Raw genomic sequence first — 19,399 nt, 5'->3', positions numbered from 1 at the left:
AGACAGATTAAAAACGCATTACCTAGAGCAGAGAAGGGGATTATATACCAAGTTGAGGACAACCCATGGGCGTAGCCAGGTGTTTTTTGTTCTGCCTAGTCCTTCTCCTGGAGGAGGCAATATAACTCAGTAGTTAGGATTCATGAAGTGGTGTGTCCGTTGATGAACAAAAGAGAAAGTGCATTTAAATTTCTTTTTAACAAACTTCTCCTTTAAAATGCTTCTCAGTAGAAAGCCTCGTGGTTGACTGCAAGGATTTCTGAACAAAATCAGAGTGAGTATGTCCTAAAGGAGTATTCCATATATAAAACTTTTTTTTTCCTATTTTATGTCCTAAAGAGACTTACAATGTAAGACAGCCAGCTTCTATATCTTTTAAATATTAAACCCTCAATAGGGCAGCCTATAGAGGATTCTTTTTTTTCTTTCTTTCATTCATCCAGTGGATGGAACAAAAAAAAGGGCAGATTTTCCCCTTGCACAAAAACCTTTAATGTATACAACTTGTAATACACTTTTAATAGTAAAAAAAAAAAAAAACATTCATTTGTACAAAAAACTTACACAGTATTTTTCATAGAAATTATTGAAAGCATATGTTTTACACCAAGTCTGAACACAATTCAGAAACATGATTTAAGCTACTGTGACTACATCTTACACCTAACTTTTCATACCCGCCATTGCTCATTTCCTGAAACTATGCTGATCTGATAAATTCTGTGCAGCTTCTGGAGACCAGGAATTCTGACTTTACTTGCTGCATGACCATTGAATTATAATACTAAAGCCAGACAGCCAGTAAAATAGCATTTTCATATTAAAAATGTTTTCTTCGTTGAAAACATGGAGTAAGGCAGGCTATAAATAATACAATTAATAACCCAGGTTGCAGGAAAGAAAAATTGCTGGATTCTCCCATCAACACAGTCAGTGTTGATGGGGGAATTGCTCCCATGGAGCCATTATGTTGTACCAGCAGAGGGGCATGAGTAGCCGTCCCTGCCGGGAGAACAGTGATTATTCCTAGCTGTTATAACCGCTGCCAATAATCACATCATGTAAATCAGACATGCTGGTTGCACTCAAGTCAATCAATGAATCGACTTGGGTACAATCAGCCTGCCCATGCATGGGTTAAATCTCCGCTGGCCCATGCTGTACCCACAGAAATTCTAACAGTCTACGGCCGAAAAGTAACTCGCAAAACACCACAAAAATTAAAGCCTGAAATAAGTCAACTTACATTCATCATATTTGATTTTGTTAAGGTACCATTTGATAATCTCTGTGCGACCCTTTACATCAGGCCTAGGAACTGTGACTTGCATGTCAAAGCGTCCAGGTCTCACCAATGCACTAGAAAAATGAAAACACAATGAAAGCACTAAAACATGTTCTAAACAACAACAAAAAAGTCTACATTGCCCTATACATTCATCGCAGGCATTGTCCAGAAAGAAATACATTTTTGAAGTTTAAACATAAAAAGTCAATTTTTTTTGTTCATTTAGATCTGCTTTATGTCTGCCATCAAGATTCCACATCATGTGAAAAACCATCAGAGCAAATGACTGTCTCCTGGCTGATAGGAATCTAAGATGCGTAGCCAACATCTAGTACAAAAGTTATTCTGTGGTTTTAGATTTCCGTATTTAAGCAGTATAAATGAGATCAATTTGTTAACTCATCTACTGCATACATACTTATCCAAGGCTTCAGGGAAATTTGTTGCTCCAATGATTATAACACCTTCATTTGACTTAAAGCTATAACAAGAAAAAAAAAGAAGAAAAAAAATAAATAAATAAATAGGTGAGATGATACAACAGCAAAATCACTAAGCATGTGGGTACACTTTTTATTTATTAAAGAGGTTTTCTACATCACTGACTGTTTTGAAGGTTTTGGATTCCCATACAAAGCTAGGAGAATGCAGAACCCCCTTGAAGCCTGTGGACTGCAGATCAGGTGGCCAGATGCGCTAATCAATTTATTCTAAATGATCTCAGAAATGTCCTAAACAGATAGAAAACTGATGCCATTGACACAAGCCCATCAAAACAGGTCCTAAAAAAAGGCCTTCCTACTTTTGTATAAATGGGTAGCTCCTTACTGCTGAACCTCGGCAGCTACTAAAATTGAACAAAGATAGAACCTGCCAATGAATATACAGAGAAGGTCTTATAAATTCATTGTGCCACCTAGAGGCGAGGGCTATGCCCAGATGTACTTAATGTACCCCTGTGTACATTCAGAAACACAAGAGGCGAGCACTCGTGCCTTAGAGCTCTAGTTTTTGGCGTTTGGAATTAGAAAACTGGAGTATGCAAAATCTGGTGTCGCTGTGCATGGTAGGCAATCAGCGTCTAACTTCAACTTGTTTAATTAAGTTTTTTTTTTTTTGGCAAAAAACACCTGAAGCTGATTGGTTTGGGGTCTTAAATTTGCGTGTACATGTGTGTAAGGCTGTCAGAGACATTAGACTGCAGATACTTTTGTGGGACGAAGATTGAAGTGACTTGCTCAATGTTCTCTAAAAAGGATTGAAATAAAAAAATTAATTGTTTTGCTTCATCCCTGGTCTATGAAGGACATAGATTATAGAAACTGCTGCTAACAGAAACACACATTTTATTGTTTCTTCTAGTACTGGCCTGGGTACAGAATGTGAATGCAAGGAACTTCTAAAGACTTAAAAACAAAAACAGCTCCTTTGCTGAAGTCAAGCACCCAGTATCTCAAGTGATTGGTTTTCAGAAAATGACAGAATGGCATGACGACTAGATTATGCAAAAAATGGGAACCATGGATTGAGGCCTATTTGCCACCCACTTTTGATTGAGAATCTTTGCTCCTGTAGAGAGTGGTAATGCAAAGGTTGTGGGTACTGGGAATGTCTAAATGTCTAAACACCCCACCCCCTTTCTTCCTTCGCCCCTTCTTATTACCTTTCCTTTTCACCCCCTTTTTCTTTCCCAATATTGTCCCTCCCCCTCATCTCTTAGCACTTGGGGCACACCGTGTATCTGTGTATTGCTCTTCTAAGTTTTTTCAGATTACACAGCCCTAGTTCATTCCTGCTTTACATGTGTATTGTTTTACTATATGGCTTGTCAAGGTTAGATTTTCTCATGTGAGCGTACTGTTCTTTCCTTCTTTTGAAATGGTATGTTTATTACTTTAAAAATATATTTATTTTCTTGAGTTTTTGAAGTTTATAGAACGAAAAAAATACCCAGAAATAAAAGTCAGCATTGTAGCCAAGAATGGTATCAAGGCTACAAGGATTTCACAATGAGAATATAAGCGATTAAAAAAAATTCATCATTAAAAAAACCAACATGGTACAAACTTGAACCTCTAAATCAAACTTTCCTAAACATTTAAAAAAATAAAATGATTAAAACAGGAATTTCAATCCCATCCCCTCTTTAGTAGCTCCTGCTCCCCACCCCTCTTCTGTTGCCATTATGATGCATTTGCAAATGTTTTGAAGGCTCCGTCCTAGCAGAATCCTTCGGCACATCTGTACATGCACAAGAGACCTCCACAATAGCCATTTTTGCTGATGCACAGGAAAGCCAGGGGTGCAGAAATGTGCTGCAGGGCTCACTCAGGACCTATATCCTAATATGTGTAGACTGTAACCATGCATTGTACTATCACCATTGTACGTATAAAGAATTAAAAGCGCGCACACAAAACTTACGACAGCCATAAAAACATATGTAAAAATGAATACTGATAAACTTACCCATCCATTTCTGCTAGCAGTTGGTTTATTGTCTGTCTGGAATATGGGTGCATGGGAGATTCAACCCTTTTACCTCCAACTGAATCCAACTCATCGATAAATATAACACAGGGTGCATTAGACTTCGCTTCTCCTGTTCATAAAAATGTACTTAATCAGTATATTCCCTTCATATGTAGCTGCTGTGTAATATTAGATATTTTTATTACGTTGTATATAATGAACCACCACTGTCTAGTAACTTCATGAATGTAACCGTTCTCACTTTTTATTCTGGCCAATGACCAAGTTACAATTACACCATTTTTAGCACACTCTGGGGTTCATTTACCAATGAAGTGAAGCATGTTCACTTTCAAAGTGAATAATCTCTTTGCAAAAATGGGTTTTCACTTCGCTTAGCGAATGACAAAGTTGTGGTTAAATTTAATCTTCCAATAATCTGTGAGCAACAATCCTGTTTTTCTATGATTGGGTATTATGTGCAAAGTGAATTTGAATTTTACCTCATTCACCAAGAGAAGAGAAGTTAAAATGCACTTTGAACATGGCCTCCAGTTGCAGTAAATCAGGGTCAATGTTTGAAACGGAGCTTGCTTTTTGCCTTTAACAAAGCTTTGCTTATGGTCAAGTCAGTCTCATTAAAGAGCAAAAAAAGAGCGGTTTCCCTGCATCCAATTCGCATTACAGGAGAGTGACCGGCTCTCAATGGAGCCGGTTCACACAGCTCCGGGGAAGCCGCGGTCCAAACTGCAAACTGTGTGTCCTCTGGTCGAGAAAAAATAAGGTAGCTCAGATTTAGCCAAGCTGATGACCTGACAGGGAATAAAATAAAAAAAAAAAAAAAAAAACTTAACCAACACTACCCAAAGAATATTTCTTAATTTTCTGCAAGAAAAGTGGGAAAAATCCTACCCCATGTCATCCAAAATGGTTGGGAGAAGTTTTTTTTTTTTTTTTTTTTTTTTTATAACAACATAAAAGCAGTTTATGTTCCCATGGTTGTAAATGCCAAAGTATGGTGAAGGACAATGGTGGTGTTCTAACAAGGTATTTGGAAGAGTGACAGAGCTGAACATTTCTCTTTATTTACTTAAGCAATTGTAAGGAGTTAAAAAAACGACCGTATTTATCGGCGTATAACACGCACTGGCGTATAACACGCACCTCACATTTAGGAGGGAAATTTTAGGGGAAAAAAAGCTTAAAATTTTAAACAGCATTGAACTCAGAACTATTTTTTTTTAATCAAATGCAGTCTCACCAGTGCAGTGCCCATAAATGCAGCCTCGCCAGTGCAGTGTCAATCAATGCAGCCTAGCCAGTGCAGTGTCCCCAATGCAGCCTAGCCGGCTCAAGTGTCCCCAATGCAGCCTCGCCAGCGCAAGTGTCCCCAATGCAGCCTCGCCAGGGCCATTACATTGCAATACATTACATTCGTTTTTTAAAAATGCCGGGCAGCTCTGAGGCAGAGGGGGGCGGGCTGTGCGAGGAGAAGAGAGTACGAGCCGCCGCTGTCATCTGACGTTCCGGGAGCCTATGATAGACGTCACGCGTCCCGTGTCCCGGCATTGGGCCACTGTGCTGTCTATCATAGGAGGCAGGACTTCCTATGACAGCAGCCGCTCGTCCTTCCTTCTGCTCCGCCCGGCGCGCCCCCCTCCTCTTTCTCTCAGCGCTGCCCGACTTTTTTTTTTTTTACTATATCGGAGTATAACACGCACTGGTGCTTTGCCCTCCATTTTTAGGAGGAAAAAGTGCGTGTTATACGCCGATAAATACGGTATTCAAAAACATTAACATTTCTGAACATTAACACAGGAAACAAAAAAAAAAAAAAAACAAAAGCTTGAAAATAAACATTTAAAGAAGAAGTCCACCTCTCTGAACATGTTACACCCGTATTTAGGCTCAGTTCACACTGCTGCGATGGCAAAGTCGTAAAACTTTTCCTGCGGCTTCCTTCCAACTTGAATGCTATTTAGGAGCCTGTACAAGGGCTGAAATCACACCCAAGTTGGACCAAACTAGTGCAGAAACCTTTTCTAAAGTTGGAGCGACTTGTGTAGTATCAATTAAGATGGCTCTCATAGGGAAACATTGAATTTGACATGTGGGGTCTCACATGGGGTCCCATGACTAAGCTGCATGGGTGGAGTGAAACACATCGGGGGCATGGCCTGGTGGGAGCCCAGGCTGAGATTGTCTCTCTCATACCATCATAGGACTCCTTGGATGTGTAGCACAGGGATCTTTCCTCTCTTCCCTCGTGACAACTGGCAGGGGAACTTCTGTAAATGAACTACAGCTGACAGCTTGTAGATATCAATGAACTGCGATGGTGCCTGTGAGGGCTCACGTAGTTCATTGATCTTCCTGGACATCAGTAACTACCTAATCATATCGGTGGCAAGAGTAGACCGCTATGCTGACAGTCTGCAGGATCCTGACAATGCACCTGCAATCTGAGAAATGTGGGTGCAATGCTTTACAGGCTCCTTAGGAAAAAAAAATAATAATAAATGCACATTGTCTTTTCCTGCAAAAAAAATGCATTTTTTTTTTTTTTTTTTTTATTAAACTACTGCCTGCTGCAGATATGCTCCATTAGGAAGCGGGGAAGCTGATCCACAGCACCGGCGGCACCGTTTGCCGCCAGGCACCCGCGATTTCTCCCCGCTGATAGAGGACGACAGTCTGCTGTTGTAAACACAGCACACTGTTGTTCTCTCTGGAATGAACACAGAGCCTGTGATCAGGAGGATTTAGGATCACAGGTCTCTGTGTGGATTCCAGACGTACATCTCCCACACATTTAGAAATCACTCCCCTAGGCTCACGCTTAACCCTTTGATCACCCCTAGGTTAACCCCTCCCCTGCCAGTGTCATTATTACAGTAACAGTGCATATTTTTATGCCCATGTGTGTCAAAAATGTCAGTTAGGGGTCCGATCTGTCCGCCGCAATGTCGCAGTCCCATTAAAATCGCAGATCCCCACCATTACTAGAAAAAAAAAATGTAAAATGACCAATCTTTCCCCTAGTTTGTAGACGCGATAACTTTTGTTAAAGTAACGCAGTGCTGAATCGCAAAAAAAGGCCTGGTCATTAATGGGGCAAAACCTTTTGGTCCAGAAGTGGTTAAAAGGTGAGCTTAGCCTTTAAGAAGGTACTATTGGACCAAATTTATGAACACAGTAGAATGCAGAGACTACTTTCAACAGGTCAGAGACTTGGTACATCATTTCTAGTCATATTACTTATTGTCAAATGCACACACTTTATTTGCTAGTTTTTGTAGTCATTTCAATTTTTCCTTCCCCTTTATCTGTTGTCAAGTTCTCTGTTCTGCATGCTGTACCCTCCCTCTCCCCCAACTAACTATCCTAACCCCCCACCCCTTAATCCTCTTCTGTTTCACATATTACCATACTCCACCCATGAGAAAATTACCCTAATTAAAGTGATTGTAAATCCTTACAGTGAAGCGACTGGCCTCAGGTGATACAAAGCGATTAAAGTGGTTGTAAAGGCAGGTGGTTTATTTTCATGCATTCTATGCATGAAGAAGAAAAGCCTTCTGTGTGCAGCAGCACCCCTAATACTTACCTGAGGTCCATCTAGATTCAGCCATGTTGCACGAGAGACTTGGCTGTCCGGGACTCCCCTCCCCATCGGCAGCCAGCAGCGGTGGGTGCCATTCAGCCAAGGAGGAGAGAAAGGGAGCGGGGCTGGGCCACGGCTCCATGTCTGAATATACACAGGGAGCTCTGTGCCCCAAAGCAAGCGGTTTGCTGTGGGGGCACTCAACAGGAAGGAGGGGCCAGGAGAACCGGCGAGGGACCCAAGAAGAGGAGGATTTTGGCTGATCTGTGCAAAATCTAAGAGCAGGTAAGTATAATCTGTTATCTTTAACAAAAAAAAAAAAAAAGAGAGACTTTAGTATTCCTCCAACGTCAGTTGTACTTGTTTATCTTTAGTCACCTCTTCTCTACAGCCATTCAAAATGCTGAATTTATACAGCTGGTCTGAGCTACCAAGATAACACTATAGGAGGCACAGGCTTTGTTCATATTTAGTGTCTGATGTTTACAACCACTTTAAGCAACTGATTATAAAGTATATTTTTAAGAGGACAGGGGGTTAAGATGGGAATATCTTACCAATGTTTAGCTCATGAACAGGGAATTTGTGAAACCCAACTACTCACCAGATTCTACATTTCTTAAAATATTACTTTACTGTTAGTAGGACATTCCCAATAGTAATGGCTGTGTATGTAACAATCAATTACCCTGATACTCTGATAAAACGGGTATTAAGAATATTAGGCTTTAAAAAGGGAAGTTGGGCATTGGTATCCATTCTTAAGTTATACCCGTCATGAGAGAAATACAGGGCTCCCTTTGCTACATCATTTCCTTTTTTCGTAAACGCTTGGTACCTGGTTGGAATTCTGACCTGCGCGAGTAAATATTTAGAAAAATTTAACATAAACAAGAAGGTAAGTCAGAAGAAGTCCCTATCTCTATATACTTGACCGAGATCAGTGACTCAAGGCATAGAAGCAAAAGGCAACGACAGCCCTATATTTCTCTAAAGGCAGGATTGAATTAATAAGGAACAGGTAAAAAAAAAAAAAAAAAAAAAAATCAACATTTTAGAAAAAAAGCTAAATAAACATACTAAATAAATTCCTAATACGACTGGCTCCAACACCAACAAACATCTCATCAAATTCAGAGCCTGATGCATAATAGAAAGGAACATCAGCTTCCCCAGCGACAGCTCGAGCCAGGAGGGTTTTCCCTGTGCCAGGTGGTCCAACTAACAGAATACCTGAAGAAGAAAATAAATAACAGCATATGAAGACAACAACTAAAGCAAAGGAGCTACAGGTTATGCACTTAAAAGGAAGAATTCCATCCATGCTTCAGATTCAATAAAAAAAAAAAAAATATGTACTAAAATGCTAACGATGCACAAGCAGTTTCCATTTTATGCACTGTAGCCTCTAATGCGTTGGGTAAATTTCGTCTTACAATGACATGGGAATGGGGTTACAGGGCTACTACACTGCTCAAAAAAATTAAAAGGAACACTTTGAAAACACATCAGATCTGAATGGGGAATAATATCATGTTGGATATCTATACGGATATGGACTGGGTAATGTGTTAGGAACAAAATGATGCCACATCGTTTGATGGAAATGAAAATGATCAAACTAAAGAGGGCTGAATTCAAAGACACCCCAAAAATAAAAAAAAAGATGCAGTAGGCTAGCCCATTTTTTGAAATTTCATTTGCAGCAACTGAAAATGATACTGTCATTTGAATGGCCCCATACATGCTTGTATGTATGCATGCCTAACGTCAGGATATGCTCCTAATGAGACGATGGATGGTGTCCTGGGGTATTTCCTCTCAGATCTGGACAGGGCATCACGGAGCTCCTGAACACACTGAGATGCACCCTGGCCGCGTCGGATGGACAAAAACATAATGTCCCAGAGGTGTTTTATTGGAATTAGGTCAGGCAACCTTGGAGCCATGCAATGGTATCCATTCCTTCATCCTCCAGGAACTGGTTGCATACTCTCGCCACATAAGGCCAGGCATTGTCGTGCACCAGGAGGAACCAAGGACCCACTACACCAGCGTAGGGTCTCACAATGGGCCCAAGAATTTCATCCTGATACTTAATGGCAGTCAGTGTGTCATTGTCTAGCCTGTAGAAGTCTGTGCGTCCCTCCATGGATATACCTCCCCAGACCATCTCTGACCCACCACCAAACCAGTCATACTGAACAATGTTACAGGCAGCATAATGTTCTCCACAGCTTCTCCAGACCCTTTTACATCTGTCACATGTGCTCGGGGTGAACCTGCTCTCATCTGTGAAAAGCACAGGGCACCAATGGCAGACCTGCCAAATCTAGTGTTCAGTGGCAATGCCAATCGAGCTCCATAGTGGTGGGCAGTGAGCACAGGGCCCACTAGAGGAAATCGGGCCTTCAGGCCACCCCTTATGAAGTCTGTTTCTGACTGTTTGGTCAGAGACATTCACACCATTGGCCTGCTAGAGGTCATTTTGTAGGGCTCTGGCAGTGCTCATCCTGTTCCTGCTTGCACAAAGGAGCAGATACCGGTCCTGCCAATGGGTTAAGGGCCTTCTATTGCCCTGTCCAGCTCTCCTAGAGTAGCTGCCTGTCTCCTGGAATCTCCTCCATGCTCTTGAGACTGCTGAGAGACACGGCAAACCTTCTGGCAATGGCACGTATTGATGTGCCATCCAGGAGTTGGACTGCTTGTGCAACCTCTAAGGAGTTCAGGTATCCCCCATATCCTACCAGTAGTGATATTGACCCTAGCCATATGTAAAACTAGTGAAAAACAGTCAGAAAAGATGAGAAGGGAAAAAAAGGTCAGTGGCCTCCACCTGTAAAACCATTATTATTTTATTATTAAAATGCCCATCTAGTGCACCTGTTAATTTCATTAACACCAAAGCAGCTAAAACTGATTAACAACCCCCTCTGCTACTTAACTGACCAGATCAATATCCCAGGAGTTTAATTGACTTGATGCTCAACTCCGATTAAAAAGTGTTCCTTTAATTTTTTTGATCAGTGTATATTAGTATACTGGGTCAATATGAAAACCCCTCTTCTGCAGTCAACAAGGTGGCACACCAGGCGTATCAAAGCAAAATCGCCACGGGTAGTAAATCTTACCTTTTGGAAGCTTTCCCCCCAAAACAGTGAACTTCTGCGGATTTTTCAAGAACTCAACCACTTCCTGTAGTTCATTTTTTGCTTCTTCAACCTTTTGATAGGAAAAAAAACTCACTATGCTTAATATTAACTGCACAAATAACTTTCCAATAGTTTTGAAAACTAGCAACTATTCTATTTAGAATCCATTACCCTAAATGAAAGATGACATCTGGACAGAGATAAAGTTGAAGTATTAACAAAAGGTGTGCAGGCCATCTCCAAAAGAGAATTCCAATCAACCAAATAGGACAGTGAACTGGAAAGCCATAATAATTCTAAGGCCTACGTCAAGCAGCCGCATCAAGGCTCGGACATTGGTCCTGATCCGCAGGTAACCCTATGGTGTGAAGGTATATGCGAACAGCAACAGCCCGCTAGCTTGTCATTAGCTTTTATAGGCTGAGCAGCTGCCACTAGTCACATGCATCTGTCATTCCAGCCACAAGAACCTATTGATTCTCGCCACTGGAATCCGCTGTATGCAACTAAATCGCCATAGAAAGACTATAGAACACGGGTGCCAGCAGTTACACTCATATAGCCACGGGTGCCATTTTCTGTAATAAAGCATCTTAATAGGTAAAAAATAAGCTGAGGCTGTGGCGCCACAACAAGAAGCATACTCAGTATGTCCGTATGCCAAATGTACTGCTGTGTGCAGGAGTCCCAGTCCCCACAAAGATCAAATCATACTTACCCCTTTTACATGCTCAAACGTTACATTTTTCATCTGAATTGGATCTACAGCTGAATCAAGGACAGACGTTGCCCGAAAGCGGACTGCAATATAGTAAAAAATGTTGATGTTAAAACTAAAAATGTGATCGAGGAGAAAAAAAAAAAAAAAAAGTTTTAAAGCAACAAAAAGGAATAATCAAATCTAATGAAATATATAGGGCACCAGGTTAACATGGAACTTTAGTCAGAAGTTGAAGTCTTGCTAGATCACTTTAGGCTGGCCTCTTTTGCAGGTATAGCTATGTAAACATTACAAATAAATTACTATACTGTTCAAAATCCAGTGATACACTGTCTCACCCTGCTCTGCACATGCTCAGTTGCCCTCTATTTTTAGGCACTGCCGAATTTGTAGATGCTGATCTGATGGCGGCCTAAAGCGGAATTAAGTTAGGTTAAATGTTTAGGGGGAGGGGGGTATAGTTAGTAGGGTGTTTTTTACCTTACTGCAGGGAATGTATTAACCACTTAAGCCCCGGAAGATTTTACCCCCTTCCTGACCAGGGGGTATTTTGCAATTCGGCACTGCGTGACTTTAACGGACAATTGCGCGGTCGTGCGACGCTGTATCTTAACGAATTTGGCGTCCTTTTTTCCCACAAACAGAGCTTTCTTTTGGTGGTATTTGATCACCTGTGCGATTTTTTGATCACGCGCTATAAACAAAAAAAGAGCGTCAATTTTGCAAAAATAGCAATATTTTTCACATTTTTTTATATGAAATTCCCCCCAAAAAAAAATCTAAATTTAACATTTTCGGCCAATTTGTTTTATGCTACCTATGTTTGGTAAAAAAAAAAAAAATCGCAAAAAAGCGTATTTTGATTGGTTTGCGCAAAAGTTATCGCGTTTACGAACAAAGGGAAAGATTGTCATTTTTGTTGTTTTTTTTTTTTAACGCGTAATGGCGGCGATCTGCGATTTTTTTTGCGGTACTGCGACATTGCGGCGGACAGATCGGACCCTTGACTGACATTTTTGCCACTTTTGGGGTTACAAGTGACCTTTCTACAGTAATCAGTGCTATACATATGCACTGTTACTGTAAAAATACACTGGCAGTGAAGGGGTTAACTTTTTTTTTGAAAGGGAGGGGCTATGTGTGTCCCTAGGGGCGTGCTTTCTACTGTGATTGGCTGTGGCTTCAGATGTATGAAGAGTGATCAACGGTTCTACATAGTAGAACCGTATGATCATCCTTCATACACAGGGGAGAATGACAGGCAGCTTGTTTACACAAGCCGCCTGACTTTCTCCCTCTCCCCCGCCGATCGCAGAGTGACCGGCGGACATCTGGTCCGCCGGTCACACGCGCGGGGGGGGTCCGTGACCACGCAGGGGCGCGCGCTCGCTCCCTAGACCCTCACAAGCTAGTGACGTAGCCCTACGTCACTTTGCCTGTGAGGGGCTGACCGCCGACGTAGATAGTCGTGCGGCGGTCGGCAAGTGGTTAAGGTAAACACCAAGAGTTAAGATCCACACATTGAGTTAACACACACACACAAAAAAAAAAAAAAAAGAAGGATACCTGACAAAAATGGTGTTTTGGATAAGCCGTAGAGTCCAACTAATATCACAGCTAGCAGGATGTACCGTGCTCTCTTCCGAGACTCTGAAAAAAGATCAAATGATAGATGGGTAAGGGATACAACTAGCAGCTTATTATCATGAACATGAAAGCTCACCGCTTGCCCCGTTTTTCAACTTTTTGCACCCAATTCACAGCTTTCCATTAACCCTTTTTACATGATTTCCATTGCAGAATTTTCCCGTTAAGTGAAAAAATTGGATTTTTGTCTTACCGTAAAATCCTTTTCTCTGATGTTCATTGACAGACACAGCTCCAGAATCTTCTTGACCATTGGATTAGGCTGCCCCCTACAGGAGTAGGACACTAGGCAGGAAAAAGCTTTACCACGCCTATGGGGCAGTCCCAGGGGGTATATTCCCACTTCCTGGTATAGGCACTCAGTTTTGTTGCAAGCAGGGTCAGAAGAAATATAACCCAACTCAATAGAGGTTGGGTGCTGTGTCTGTCAATGAACATCAGAGAAAAGGATTTTATGGTAAGACAAAAATCCAATTTTCTCTTTCGTTCGTTGACAGAAACAGCTCCAGAATCTTCTTGACCATTGAGACGTCCGAAAGCAGTGTCAAACATGAGGGATGGGGAAAAAAAAAAAAGTCCTCTCAAACAGCAGCAAGCCAAACCTCGCAGCCAAAACAGCATCCACAGATGCAAGCACATCCACTTTGTAAAAATCTTCTGAAAGTGTGCACAGACGACCAGTGGCCACCTTGCAAACTTGCATCACTGACGCCTAATGGCGGAAGGCCCAGGAGGCACTAAACACCTGCGTAGAATGTGGAGAACTTAACCCTTGATAGAATAGGCCTGCATCATCGTCTGCATGATCTATTCGAAAATGGTTGCGGCAGACGCGGCAAAAACCTTGCAAGGTCCCTCCGTAAGGACAAATAGCGAGTCTGATTTCCTATGCAAGGCAATCTCCTTAGGATGACTAGGCTTAGGACACAGGGAAGGCAACACAATGTCTTCGTTCAGATGGAAAGTAAAAATGACCTTAGGAAGGAACAACTGACAAGTAAGAAGCACCACTTTATCTCTGTGAAGCACCAAGTAAGGTGAACGAGAAGACAAAGCTGCTAGCTCTGACACCTTATGTGCAGAAGAAATAGCCACCAAGGAGGGTTACCTTCTGGGACAATGTAAGCAGAGGAATCTCGCAAATATTTTTTGAATGGCGGTTACTGAAGAACCGACAGTACCAATACCATGATGGCAATGGAGACCACACTGGGGGAGCCAAGTGGCGAACCCCCTGAACAAAAGTGCAAACCAAAGAATGCGTAGCCAAAGGATGTTTAAAGAAAACCGCCAAAGCCGAACCTGCCCCTTGATGGTACCCAAGGCCAGATGCTGCTCAACACCTCGTTGGAGGAAAGCTAAACTGTGAAAGATTCACATCCGTAAAGTACGCTCTTTAAACATCTTCAAATATGATGCCAAATCTTCCTAGCAGTAGATTTACTAGCTGGCAGCAGCGTGGGAATCACCGATTCAGACAACCCTCTATCCTTCAGCACTTGGCTTCCGACAGCCAAACCGTTAAAGCCAGCGACTGTAAAGCAAGATGGAAGATTGGCCCTTGAGGCAGATCTCCTCTACGACAAAGACTCCAAGGAGCATCGATGACCAACCATATCAGATCTGCGTACCAAGACAGGCCAGTCTAGAGCCACTAGGAAGGTGGTAATCCTTTCTGCCTCTAACCTATGCAGGAGTCTTGGCAGAAGTTCTAGAAGAGGAAAGACGTATATCAGACAATAATGGCATCAAAGGAGCCACCAGTGCGTCTGTGGTGTTGGCAAGATGGTTCCGAGACCATTCCATAAACCTTAGCACCTTCCTGTTAAGACGAGAGGCCAACAGGACCACTGTGGGAGTTCCCCACCGGAGACACTGAGGAAACACCTCTGGAGGAAATGTCCAGTATATCGATCGGTAGTCTGGATTCTTCCAGAGTCCAGACCCCCTGAGCACAATCCGTGCCAAAAAAAAAAAAAAAAGATGCCACCCCACTCGGGGAAGGAAGATTTTCCCTGTCGAATCGCGAAGCCACCGAATCAGGGACCCTCACGTACCCCAGCTCAACAGGATCAGATTGTCTAGAGACTGAGGATTCTTGCCCCACATGGCAAGAATCTCTCTTTGCAGAGGTCCCGTGTGGAACTGTGCAAACGGAACCACCTCAAAAAAGGTAGATACCATCAGACCCAGCACCCCGCATGCAAGTCCTAAAAGATGACCAACTGCTGGAAAACAGGAGCCGAATTGCATCCTGCAGATTTTGGGACTTGTCCCATGGGAGGAACACCCTGGCTGAGGCAGAGTCCAGAGCAGATCCAAATAGTCCAACTAGGTGGACGGAACCAGAGTAAATACTTGGAAATTTAATTTCCAACTAAACACCTGCAGAGTCCGCACAGTAATCTCTCGTTGTCCGTCAGGGTAATAAGAGACTCTGCTCACAGAAGATCAACCAGGTTCTTCAGTACTGCTACCCCATCCCCCCCCCCCCCGCTGGCACAACAATGCCAACACTTCATGAAGACCAGAGGAGCTGAGGTGAGACCTCTTCATAATGCTCCTCGCCCGCAGCAAGCAGAGGAAGCGCAGATGACCGATATATTGGACTATGAAGGTAACTGTCCTTGATATCGATAGAGGCCATTCAGGTGGACTCCATTCGGAACATCTGTACCCACACAAGCGGTTCAGAGTTTGAAGTAAAGATTGGACGTACCATGCTTTCCTTCCTGGGAGTTCAAACATGTTTGAATAAAACCCATGAAAAAATGTTCCGATTCTGAGATCGGAACAATCACCCTTTGTAGTAGCAAGTCTTGCACTGCCCGGAAGCGACCTCGCAGGCGGTCTGGGGATAAACGCAGGTTGGAAGGAAAGAACCTCTCTGGAGGACAAGACTAAAAACACTATTTTGTAGCCAGACCGAATCAGCTTGTGGACCCACTTTTCTTGAAGCAGGGAGGTCCACGGGTCAGGAAAGAAGCGGAGACGTCCCCCACCCCCCACCCCAGATACAGGTGAGGGCGACCTTTCAGGCAGAAGAAGGCTTGTCTGCAGGTCTGGAAGGATCTGCTCTCGGCATACCAGTCCAGGTCCTCATAGAACCTTCGGAGGAGGTCCTGACAGACTTGGATCCCTTGACTTGAGATCCTGAGGAACGAAAAGGCAGATTTTGGGCAGAAAGAAAGAGAAAATTTAAAAAAGGCCCCCGACTGCAACAAGATTCTTTGCCACTGCTAGCCTGTGGAAGAAGAATACTGTTCCCTATGAAAGAACTTTAATGATATCATCCAGGGAGGCTCCTGGGGAGCCTGGAGACCTTCGAGTCCACCACAGGTGGGACTGCCCACGTATTCAACAGAGACTCCTAGAGGGATACCGTCTAACGAAATGCTTAGGCACCACCATATTGCGTTTAGGAGTACTCCAATGACTCGCGATAATTTTTTCACAATAGGCGGGAAAAGGAAATACCTTAGCCACTTTAGAGGATCTGCAGGCACCAAGGGAACCGGCGCCTGTGACGACACAGCAGCTGCATCCTCCATGTTTAAAGTTTCCTACACAAATACAATCAGTGCATCCACCAGCACCTTTTCATGCACAGCTGCAGTAGAAGAGGAATCATCCTCACAATCAGAGCACTTGAAGTGCGTGGACGCAGACCCAGTAGGAACGCTATATACCAAGCTCACCCTGAAAACATAACAAGCAGGGGAGGCCGCTGACAGCAATCCTGCAAGGAGACGCCAGCCAAAAGGTCCACAAAAGGACCACCTATTAGACCCCGCAAAAAAGCAAGGGGCATCACCCTCCATAGAGGACATAATAGGAAATGGCCCCCGTGAGGGGGGGGGCGCTCGCTGCGACGCAGACGCACAGGCAGAGCACACTTGCCCACACAATAATGGCTGCTACACTGTCACTAAAAAATAAAGCGCCCCCACCGCGCCACCCGGCTCAAGGAAGGCGCCAGGCTGACCATATGGCCCAGCAAGACGTGGCCCAAATTTCAGTGGAGGCCCAGTTGCAATTGCCCGGATCCACAGTAGCGCAGATGCCAAAGGGGAGAGTTGGGGGCTTCAGCTGAACTCACTGAGGCTGCCCCCACCCCCAACGGTGGCGCCCAACACGGCCTAAATTTTTTAGGGCGCCCAGCTGCCATGATGCAAGCCCTAGTGGAGCCGACCACCCAGGGCAGCAGGGGGTCCGTCAGCAGCACGGTTTTCAGTCAACAGCTCGGTCAGCAGAGCTGCCTCTCATAGGTTTGGGACAGCAGCACTGTCAACTTAGTAAGCCATGAGTAGGCCGCAAAGTCGCGCCCTATATTTTTGGCTGATCCGGCTGTGTGAGGCACGTACCGGCGGATGTTAAACCATCCGCTCCCCCAGCCTAACAACCGCCGCAGGGAGCCCAAAGGACATCCCTGCCCCAGTCACTAACCCCCAGGAGACAGGGAACCCACTCAAACCGCCCCCCCCAATGTGCAACCCGGTCAGCAGCAACCACATCCAACCCCCCCCCCCCCTTCTGGAGAACATGGCAAAGACAGCTCCTACTGCACCCGGGGGGGGGGGGACCAAAGACCCACAGTGACAGTTTAAAGGGGCTGGAGGGAATGGAGGAAAACCTGGGGGTCCGATCATCCAAGGGAGGGGCCCACATTCACCCCAAAACCCTTGTAGCTGGCCAGCTATAACCTGTCCTAGGTTGCTAATAAGACCTACATGTATATACAGATAGACCTGCTAATAATATTAATACAGTGCATATGTTTATGTGTGAGAGACAAAAGCAGAGTTATTTACTGTGATTTCCTGTTTGGATGCCACATAACAATTGTATATTGTATTCACAGAAGCAAAGGAAAAATTTGCCTGTAAGATTCATTTGTATGCATGTAAGGAAAGCTCAGACACAGCAGAGTTAAACTTTATTACCCATAAGGAGTTTGTGGCCAATCACAGCCAATCTCACACTCAGCAACAGTCTTGGCCAATCACAGCCAGCCTTACACCCATTTTTTCTCTGAAGCCTCATGCTTTCAGCCAGCCTTTTCATTTTCCACTACAGAATAGAGCTGAATAGACACACAGATCCACAGAGCAGTTTTATGGAAGCAAGTGGCCAAAAATAGGTAATTAACAGTTATACATGTTCCTATTGTTAGTAATGTTATTAGAGGTGTATACTGAACTAGTTATATGTTCACTTGTAGTTCCACCAAACCAAATTATCAAACATCGAACACGAACTCAGACAAAATTATCAAACTTCAGAAGTTATATCAAACTTGAACGAACAAACTGAAAGCGAACGAAAGAACAATCTATCAAACAATCAAACTTCAAAAGTTATATCGAATTCAAACTATCGAACAAACCCAAACCAAACTACCAAACAGCAATAGAGAGAGAAATGTATTCACCATTTGTTATACATGGACTGTCTGCTGCAAAGTGTCAGTGTTATCTATGAAGAAAAGTTGAAGTCAATAAAGAAGATATTTTAAGCGTTTGGTGTGCTCTTTAAACCTACTGCTTTCCATAGAACGGTTAGAGGAATTTATAGAGTAACAGACAGTCTGGTTAGACTGAAGAGAGAGATCAAGTTCTTCTAATGCCACAGCGCATAAGGCACTTTGTAGTGCTGTGCCTCCCAGCAAGGAACTAGGTCCTTACTCTTGACTAGGCAGAAAAAAAAAAAACCGAAGAGCTAGAGCAGGAAGTGGGAGTATACCCCCTGGGACTGCCCTATGGGCGTAGTCAACCTAGTGTCCTACTCCTATGGAGAGAGCAGCATAAACCCAAGGGTCAAGAAGAAGACGGATTTTTTGTAAAATCTTACCGTAAAATTCCTTTCTCTGAGTCCTTCGACAGTTGCCACCCACTCATACAGTCTTCACCAATGGGGTAATGACTTCCTCTCCACAGGAGTAGCTAGGCATAAGACTTGTTAAAAACAAAGCATTTACATAGACACACCCATGGGGGTTGTCACACTGGTCCAATACCCCCCTGCAATCAGCCATCCCAACTCAGTTTGGTAGCAAGCAGTTAAGTGTATAAGAACCCCAAAAAAGGGGCGGGGGCGGCGACTGTCGAAGGACTTAGAGAAAGGAATTTTACGGTAAGATTTTACAAAAATTCAGTTTTCTCTTACGCCCTCCGACAGTCGCAGCCCACTCATACAGTCTTCACCAATGGCGATGTCCCAAAGCAGTGTAGACATGAGGGGTGGGAAACGCAACCGTCAGAAAAGGCAACGCAGTACCCACATCAGAGAAAGGAACCTTACATGAACAGCAAGGGAACCTTCTGGGCAACGAAAAAGCTAAACAGGAGCAACAACCCAGGAAAGCAAATAACCAAGGGGATAAACAACCCCAACAGCCAGGGACCCGCACAAACCCAGGGTCCCCTACGGTACTGCCGCACAGAGAACTTTGCGGCCAAAGGAGGCATTAGCTGATGCCAGAGCATACATTTTGTAGAATTTGGAAAAGGTGTGCA

At 43.6% G+C, this 19,399-nt stretch overlaps 1 protein-coding gene across 1 annotated transcript in view; it reads right to left on the bottom strand.

Moving 5' to 3' along the window:
* Positions 1-19,399, bottom strand: part of YME1L1 (YME1 like 1 ATPase) — a 64,384-nt gene that overhangs the window by 14,446 nt on the left and 30,539 nt on the right. Inside the window, exons 7-13 of the mRNA XM_082257794.1 lie at positions 12,804-12,887; positions 11,235-11,317; positions 10,496-10,586; positions 8,445-8,597; positions 3,758-3,890; positions 1,707-1,769; positions 1,247-1,359 (exon numbers count right to left, since the gene is read on the bottom strand). Of these exons, the coding sequence (XP_082113920.1) occupies positions 1,247-1,359; positions 1,707-1,769; positions 3,758-3,890; positions 8,445-8,597; positions 10,496-10,586; positions 11,235-11,317; positions 12,804-12,887 (720 nt within the window). The remainder of the gene's footprint in view (positions 1-1,246; positions 1,360-1,706; positions 1,770-3,757; positions 3,891-8,444; positions 8,598-10,495; positions 10,587-11,234; positions 11,318-12,803; positions 12,888-19,399) is intronic.

Source organism: Pelophylax lessonae (assembly GCF_965119305.1).
Source record: "Pelophylax lessonae genome assembly, chromosome: 5".
NCBI lineage: Eukaryota > Metazoa > Chordata > Amphibia > Anura > Ranidae > Pelophylax > Pelophylax lessonae.
The sequence above is the reverse complement of the archived record's forward strand: the minus strand, read 5'-3'. Positions and strand labels throughout refer to the sequence as shown.